At 29.1% G+C, this 7,799-nt stretch overlaps 1 protein-coding gene across 1 annotated transcript; it reads left to right on the top strand.

Moving 5' to 3' along the window:
- The first annotated feature begins 1,896 nt into the window (after nucleotides 1–1,896).
- On the top strand, nucleotides 1,897–3,248 carry LOC25488411 (GDSL esterase/lipase At2g03980). The gene is made up of 3 exons (XM_013608628.2): nucleotides 1,897–2,138; nucleotides 2,757–2,881; nucleotides 2,963–3,248. Exons 1-3 carry the CDS (start codon nucleotides 1,916–1,918, stop codon nucleotides 3,221–3,223), a joined length of 609 nt encoding a protein of 202 aa, XP_013464082.2. The 5' UTR covers nucleotides 1,897–1,915; the 3' UTR covers nucleotides 3,224–3,248.
- Nucleotides 3,249–7,799: the final 4,551 nt, after the last annotated feature.

The raw sequence follows: 7,799 nt of genomic DNA on the forward strand, positions 1-7,799 counted from the left end.
TTAGCCCGAGCGGGCTAGCCCAAACGGGTTGCAGGCTTTTTCAGATCGGGCTAAAAAGCTCTGAAAAAATTCGAGCTAGCCCGTTTTGACAGCTCTAGTTTTATCCCTCTAGATGTTTTTTTAACATTGTTGCAATTCCATAATGTATTCAAACTTATCACCTCTAGTAAAGTTTGAAGAGATCTCTTATCATCTATGCTCTTGAATTCAAAATTTTACATAGTCATCAAACCATATCTCACCAAATGTATAATTATAAAGATTTTTGAAATTAAAAGAACGGTAAAAATATTTGTTCAAATACATAAGTAAAACTATTTTACACGGGACAAGTGTGTGTGTGTGTTGTTCCAAGTCATGCGTCATGCGCATGGACATGACCAGGGAGTGTTGATTGCTTGTTTTTTCAAGCTGTTTTTGGTGGAAAAACCCTATTTTCACTCTCTTAATCCCTAAGTAATCATACACTATAAATAGAGACCTTTTCACAATCTTTTATTTATTCAGAAAGCTAATGGGTACAAGGCAAGGGTCAAACATCAGGAGGCAAAGGATATCCACCATCCTCTTGTTCTCTCTAGTGTATGTTTTTCTATTGTTTTGTAATGATTTTGATTTTCATGCGCAACTAAACCTATTTGATTAGAGTTTCACGATGAATACGTTCTTATTTGTTAGATTCTATTAATAAAGTTTTTATTTAGTTTATAATCTAAATTCTCATTAAATTCGTATATGTCTGTTTCTATACCATATCTTAGATAGAGCAATATTAAGATTGACAACCCTCGCCTCAATTCAAACAAGGCAGTAGTGAATTGCTTAGTTTCTAATATAATTGAATCAAAGTATGAATTTAGGGCTATAACTCAACTTAAGGGAACCTCATAATTGTAAATGGTCAAAAATGCGAGGATTAAAATAAACTTCCACTATTTCATCACGGGGTTATGTTTGACTTTCTTAAATGACAATTTAGGAGGCACACAAGATGTTGACGTCAAAGGATATGTCCATGGCTTTCATAATTGAGTTATGAAGCAATCCGACATCTGTAGGGATATTCTTCATATGAAAAAACCATTGTTTATATAATCCGTAGGTCTTAATTAATAGTTGCTTTGAATTAATTCAACAAAGAAGATGGAGGGGATTCAAGAAAACCCTAATCGCCGCTACTTATCGGAGTCATCCAAACCTATTCTCGCTTTCGGCAGGACATTTAAAACCCTGCAAACTATTTCATCTCTTTTACTTCTTTTATTTTCAATAAATTCCACGAATTACCAACCAAGTTGAACGACAATCCATTTGGAGACGATAACTTACTACTTTATTACTTGTGTACAATTTGATGCACTTGTTTTTTACCATCAATTACATAAAAGTGAAGACCAAAAGTCGTAATAAAAAACATTTGGAGGACCGAAACTTGTTTATAAAATTTAGAATGATTAAAAAAAAGATATTTATAGGGATAAAAAATTTATTTAACATTTTAAGAAAATAAAAATAATAATAACAATCCCCGTCTCACTCATCCCTCTTTTATTTCAGTTTTGACAATATTGACTAATTTTGAAAAGAAAAAAAAAACATGACAAGGAAAAATTGTTTGGATTACTTTGGAGATATATATACGCAAATTGTTAACACCTAGATCATGTTTTTCCAAAACAATAAAATTTCTATTTTGGCATTAATTTTGTTTCTGTATGTATCTGTACCCTTAATTTTGTTTCAAATTTGTTAATTTCTTGACAGCAAGTAAAACAAAATAACTATCTTTTTCTGAAGAAAAAAAACAAATAATCTTCCATTTTAAGATTTGATATATAATATATATAAGATCTTAACATCATTTACCATCTTCATTTATGTTATGCAACCAAAAATGTTTATTTTCAAAGTTTTTATGGTTATTTATCTTCTAACCCTCCAAATTTTGTTGGCAAATTCTTATTGTACAAAGAGCCTTGTGCCTGCTTTGTATGTTTTTGGTGATTCAACCGTAGATGCTGGAAACAATAACAATTTGAATACACCTGCTAAGGTTAATATATTTCCATATGGCATAGATTTCAATAATTGTTCTACAGGAAGGTTTAGCAATGGAAAAACCTTTGCAGATATTATTGGTAAGTTTGAATTTAGTTATGTTTAACATTTAATCTTTCTTCATCTAGCACAATAAAATTAAAGAGTAAAATCATTTCTGAACCTAAAACCTTTAGAAAGGTACTTCCTTCAATGTCAAATATATATATAAAAAAAAAAGTAAATAAATAAAGTCTCAAATATAAGCGAAACTCTATGAAATTATTATGTTTAATATGATTATTCTAATTTGATCTTAAGTAGCTTCTTCAAATTGTAAAAGACCGAAACATTTGATATGTTGTGGCGTGTGTTTAAACTTGTAATACATATCTTCTTCGCACTTTGCGTGTGTGAATTTTGCTGCTCGACTATTTTAAAAAAAATCACAATTTCAATGTAAAAATTAACTAATTAATTAACAATAAAGTAAAAAAAAATAAAACAACACCTTTCCTAAAAATAAATAATCATTTACATCATAATATTCTCTATTTTCGTTAAGATACCCTGCAGCTATTGCATACATATAGGATTTAAAGTTAATAAGCGTTATCACATTATAATTCTTCTAATGTGACCAAATTATCACTATTATATGATACATAAATTGAATCATTTTCACTTACTAGGAACTTTTTTGAAATTATTTTTTGTAGCTCTTAAGTTGGGTTTACCAATGCCACCTCCATACATGGGTGTTTCTACAATTAAGAGATATCAAATAGTCTCAGGTATCAACTATGCATCAGGATCATGTGGAATCTTGAATTCAACAAGATATGTAAGGAAATATTCTGCACTACTTTATTATTCAATTTAAAAAATTTGGTTACTAATCTTATATATATTGTTTATGTCAAAGGGTGAATGCTTGTCATTGAACAAACAAATTGAGTATTTCACTTCAATTGTGACAAATGATCTTCCAAGAAACTTTCGAAGTAAGGCAAAATTGAGTCATTACTTATCTAAATCTATATTCCTTTTATCCATTGGTTCCAATGATTACATGCTCAATTATTTTAAACAAGAAATGGTAACCAACCAAAAGGGAAATCATGAAGAATTTGCAAATTATCTTCTTGAACAACTTGGTTTCAATATAAAGGTAACTTATGTTTGATGACTTAACATCGTGAATAAGGAAAATTTGAACATATACATAAAATAAATTTTAAGGCTTAAATATAAAGATGTTTTTTTTTTGTCAAGTAGCCTAGTGGTTAGAATTCATTTTTTTCAAGGTGAATAAAAGGGGTGTTCGGAGTTCGAACCTCAATCCCTGTATATAACAATGAATGTCCCTGCCAATTGGGTTATGCTCACGGGAACAAGATATTCTTTTTTATATCCCTCAAACATGATTTCTTTAGTAATCTCTAGTTTCTACTATTAATTTTCATTTTTTTTTCGAAATAATCTAGCGGTAAAACTCACACACTTTAAGTGTTCGAACTTGTGTTGCAACATATCAAGTATCCTAGTAACTGTTATTTGAATTATAATTATGAGACAATTAATCTCCATTTATACGAGCCTTAGACTTTGTTTGGGAGTTTGATGGGGGAGCTTTGAAGGGATGAGATCAGAGGAAAAAATAGATAAATCTTTCAAAAAAATTAGTGTGTTTTTTCTAGTGAATGATAAATAAATATTTATGATTAATATAATTTTAATTTTTCGAGTATTATAACAATATATGAAGGATTTAAAAAATTTAACCAAACCCCCAAAACACTCATTCAATACAATATTTTATCTCGCAAAATTAGGGGAATTTTGTATTATTAAGAAAACTAAACCCCTGAAAACCCTTCCATCCCAAAACTCTATGTTATTTCCACTTCTTTCTTCCTTTTTTTTATCAAGCCCTCTCTTTCCGTCCCCTCCAAACTCCCAAACAGAGCCTAATATAATTAACAAATATATAAAATACCGTAGCCAAAATTAGTTGCTACATAATGATTAATAATTTTTTTGATAGAACATAATGATTAATAATGTTACAACTTACTTGTATAAAATACCGACTAAAATTAAAGAGAAAAACTATTGATGTTTAAGTTTGGCGTCTATAATATTTGAAGATAAAATTTGAAATGAACATCATAGGTTTACGTTCTAATTTTTAGTCACTAATTCAATTTTTCATTGATATTAACTTTGTTCACCAACTTTTATTTCCAGAAAATTTATGATCTTGGTGGACGAAAATTTGTTATCATTGCCATTGGTCCAATAGGGTGTATCCCAGATTTTATTGATAAAAACTCACGTTCAAAAGATTGCAATGAAGATATGAATCAAATGGTTAAGCCTTTCTCAAACAAACTTCCATGGAAGCTTCGAGAGTTAACGACCCAACTCTCAGGTTCAGTGTTCACTATTTTAGACAGTTTCAAAATGTTCAAGAAAATAAAAAATTCCTCTGAAAAATTTGGTGAGTTAATAATTAATTTTATTCAAAAAAATTGTCAAATGGTTTTTTTTATTGTTATCCCAAAATTTATTTTTAAATTTTCAGGATTGACAAATATCTGGGACTCGTGTGTTGGTGAAGGTGGAAAACCATGTGATAATCGAAAACAATACTTTTTTTACGATTCTGCGCACAACACTGAAGCCACAAATGAAATATATGCAAATATGTGTTTCAGTGGAAGACATGCATGCTTTCCTCTAAATATTGAACAATTAGTTCATACAGATTAATATATGTGGACATTGTTTTAGATGTACGTTTATTCCATTCATTCTATATTTGTTTGTAATTTTGGTTTAGATGTACAATATTTTGACATCCCAGCTATACTGGCATTCCAAAATATTGTGTGTCAAATACACCTCATCCTATATATTATTAATAAAAAGGAAAAACAAAACAAAAAAGATGAGGGGGCCAAACCTAACCCAACAAAGTTAAGTAAAATTATAGGTATGGATACCAACCTATCTATAGAGAAAACAACTCTAATAAAACTATGACATATAGATATAAACCATTATTGAGAATATACAATAGTTGCACAAAATATCCAAAAAACTTCTCTTTTACTCGTGAAGTTAAAAGTTGTTTTTTCGAGCTTTTTGAGATGCAAAATCATTTATAATGACATCAACATCAATATTCTTTAACATTTCCTTCTCAATTGACAAAGTAGCCAAACCGTTCAATCTATCTTGTGACATTGATGACCTCAAGTAGGTTTTAATCAACTTCAATTTTGAAAAACTTCTCTCTGCTGATGCTACAGTCACAGGCACCGTCAATAAAACTCTGTAAGCAATTGCTACATTTGGATAACAATCTGCAAGTCTGACAAATTTAAGAATATTCAAGGCATTCATTGTTTCAGTCGGCAAAGTGCATTGTAACACTTTTAATTCTGAGAAAAGATCGTGAACATCAACATCTGATAAATCGCCATGAGAAAAAGTTGAGTGAAATTTAACACAACATTCGTTCAACTCATTATCATCCAAAAACATTAACTTTTGTGAATCATACAAAAACCCAAAGACACTCTCAAATGTCTTCAATGAAGAGTTTTAACAGATAACCAAATTTTATAGATATGAAATATAGCATGTTATTAATTAGTATCAATTGACATATAACCATGTATCTTGAATGGTTGAAAGAGATCCATGAAGAATTGGAAGTGACTTTAGGTTTTGAGAGCTCTTCTGCCGCTTACTGATTGAGCATTCTTTCAGTTTACAGTGTGTCTAACTTGATGGGATAGTTAGATTATATACTCACCAGTGGAGGCAGGGACCTCTCAAATGGGCTGACTAATAAGAACGGTCCAACCCATCACGGTCCGTTCACAATAAGCCCAATATATAAATACCAAGTACAATAATATATAAATATTTAATACTATATATTTCATTTATATTTTCATAATTAATTAAAGTAAATCCAAAATATTCAACAATCTCCCACTTGGATTACTTTAATTAAAATGTCAAAAAGGTAATGTAAGAATGGTAGTAGAAGTATATCAAATATTTATAATAGTACTTTTCGACAAGGTAGTATAAGAAACACAAAATTCAACAATGCAGAAATTGAATCCGATAGGGCAAACAAAATCATACATGTTAAACCTTACATTTGACATAGAATAAAGAATATGGAGTAACATTATAAATTGAGAATTTGTAATCCAATAAAGGTCCATGCATATAAAATGCTATAATAAACTCCCACTAACCCAAAATATCATAGACTTAAATGAGTTACAATACTCATATGCATAAGTTTGTGGTTAGTGGTTCTGCCAATGAGTTTTCAATTTTATAAAAGTCATATATCCACATATGTATAAGAATAGTAATTACTTATAGGGATAGCCTATTAAGAGAGTGTAATTACATTTAATCAAAAAACGATAAATGTTCTTTGACATTCAATTAATCCAAGTTTTGAAGGAGAAAAAAATCAAGAATCTACAAAATGGATTAACATAGACACTTAGTTTAAAGAAAAATAAGATGTGGATTAATGTGGCCACTAAAATGTCAATACTGAACGAACATTTATGATTACCTCAGAATATAAGTACTACAAGAACACAATATCATACTCGATAGGAGTATTGATATTATACATTGTACTTATTATTTATGAACTCATAAAATGTGGAATGTTGGTAAAAGAGAAGCACAATATATATTTGCATGCTAAGAGTTTATTGTGCATATTCCAACAAAATTGACTTAAGCATTCAGTTATGATGTTTATTGAGATTAAAAGAATTTTTATATATTTCTCAATATAGTAGAATGAGACTAAAGTTTAAAGTCTCTTAAGTTATGTCATATTTTATAGTGTACACAAGAGTATATGGTGATGACGAGAATAATATTGTATACACATTTCTCTTGATCTCACATATATATAAACAAGAATGAGATTTCTCATAATATATAGTGTTGTGTACACACTCCCACTGATCCCACATATATATAAACAAGAGTGAGTGGGATAGCGATCACTGATATAAAATATTATAATAATGTAATATTCAACAGTTGGATACTTAATTGTTAGTGCAAAATTATTAACATAAGTGGTTTTTATAATTTTAACTAACCGAGTTTCATGAACTCAACCACATGTTTTGCACATGAGCATAGCAGAATTATTAACACAAGTGGTAACTCAATGATAGTATGAAACTCGATGTATGTATGTTTTATCAATGGCAGAGATTATCAAGAATTGAGTTTCATAGTTAACCACATATTCTGCATTTAGAATTAAGGAGAATGCAAAGTTTTTATTTTAGAATATTATAGTACAATATTTCCTTTTCATAATTAAAATTTCAAAGAATTTTATAAATATAGTAACCTTTACATGATAAAGTATTATGATTATATAAAGGAATTCTCATCATATGAGTGAGATAAGTCTCTAGTATAATAAAATAGGATATGAGACTCTATTCACAATTTTAGTAGCTCACTCAAAACTCAAATGCTACAATTATAATTACACACATTTGAGAAAAGATTAGGTTACATGCAACGAAAATACACGGGACTTATATTTATTATTATTGAGGATATAAGAGAAAATAGTCATAAGCTTCCATAAGTATTAAAGAATAGCAATAATATAAAATATGTCAAAATATAATAAAATGGTAAAATTAATTTACAATAATGTAAAAGGATATGAAAGTGTA

Source organism: Medicago truncatula, chromosome 2, assembly GCF_003473485.1.
Source record: "Medicago truncatula cultivar Jemalong A17 chromosome 2, MtrunA17r5.0-ANR, whole genome shotgun sequence".
NCBI lineage: Eukaryota > Viridiplantae > Streptophyta > Magnoliopsida > Fabales > Fabaceae > Medicago > Medicago truncatula.

Excerpts from the sequence above, each read along its gene's own strand:
- LOC25488411 (XM_013608628.2), top strand. The coding sequence starts at position 1,916 with ATGGTTATTTATCTTCTAACCCTCCAAATTTTGTTGGCAAATTCTTAT. Across the intron at positions 2,139-2,756 it reads AACCTTTGCAGATATTATTG|CTCTTAAGTTGGGTTTACCA; the intron begins GTAAGTTTGAAT and ends TATTTTTTGTAG. Across the intron at positions 2,882-2,962 it reads TCTTGAATTCAACAAGATAT|GGTGAATGCTTGTCATTGAA; the intron begins GTAAGGAAATAT and ends TTTATGTCAAAG.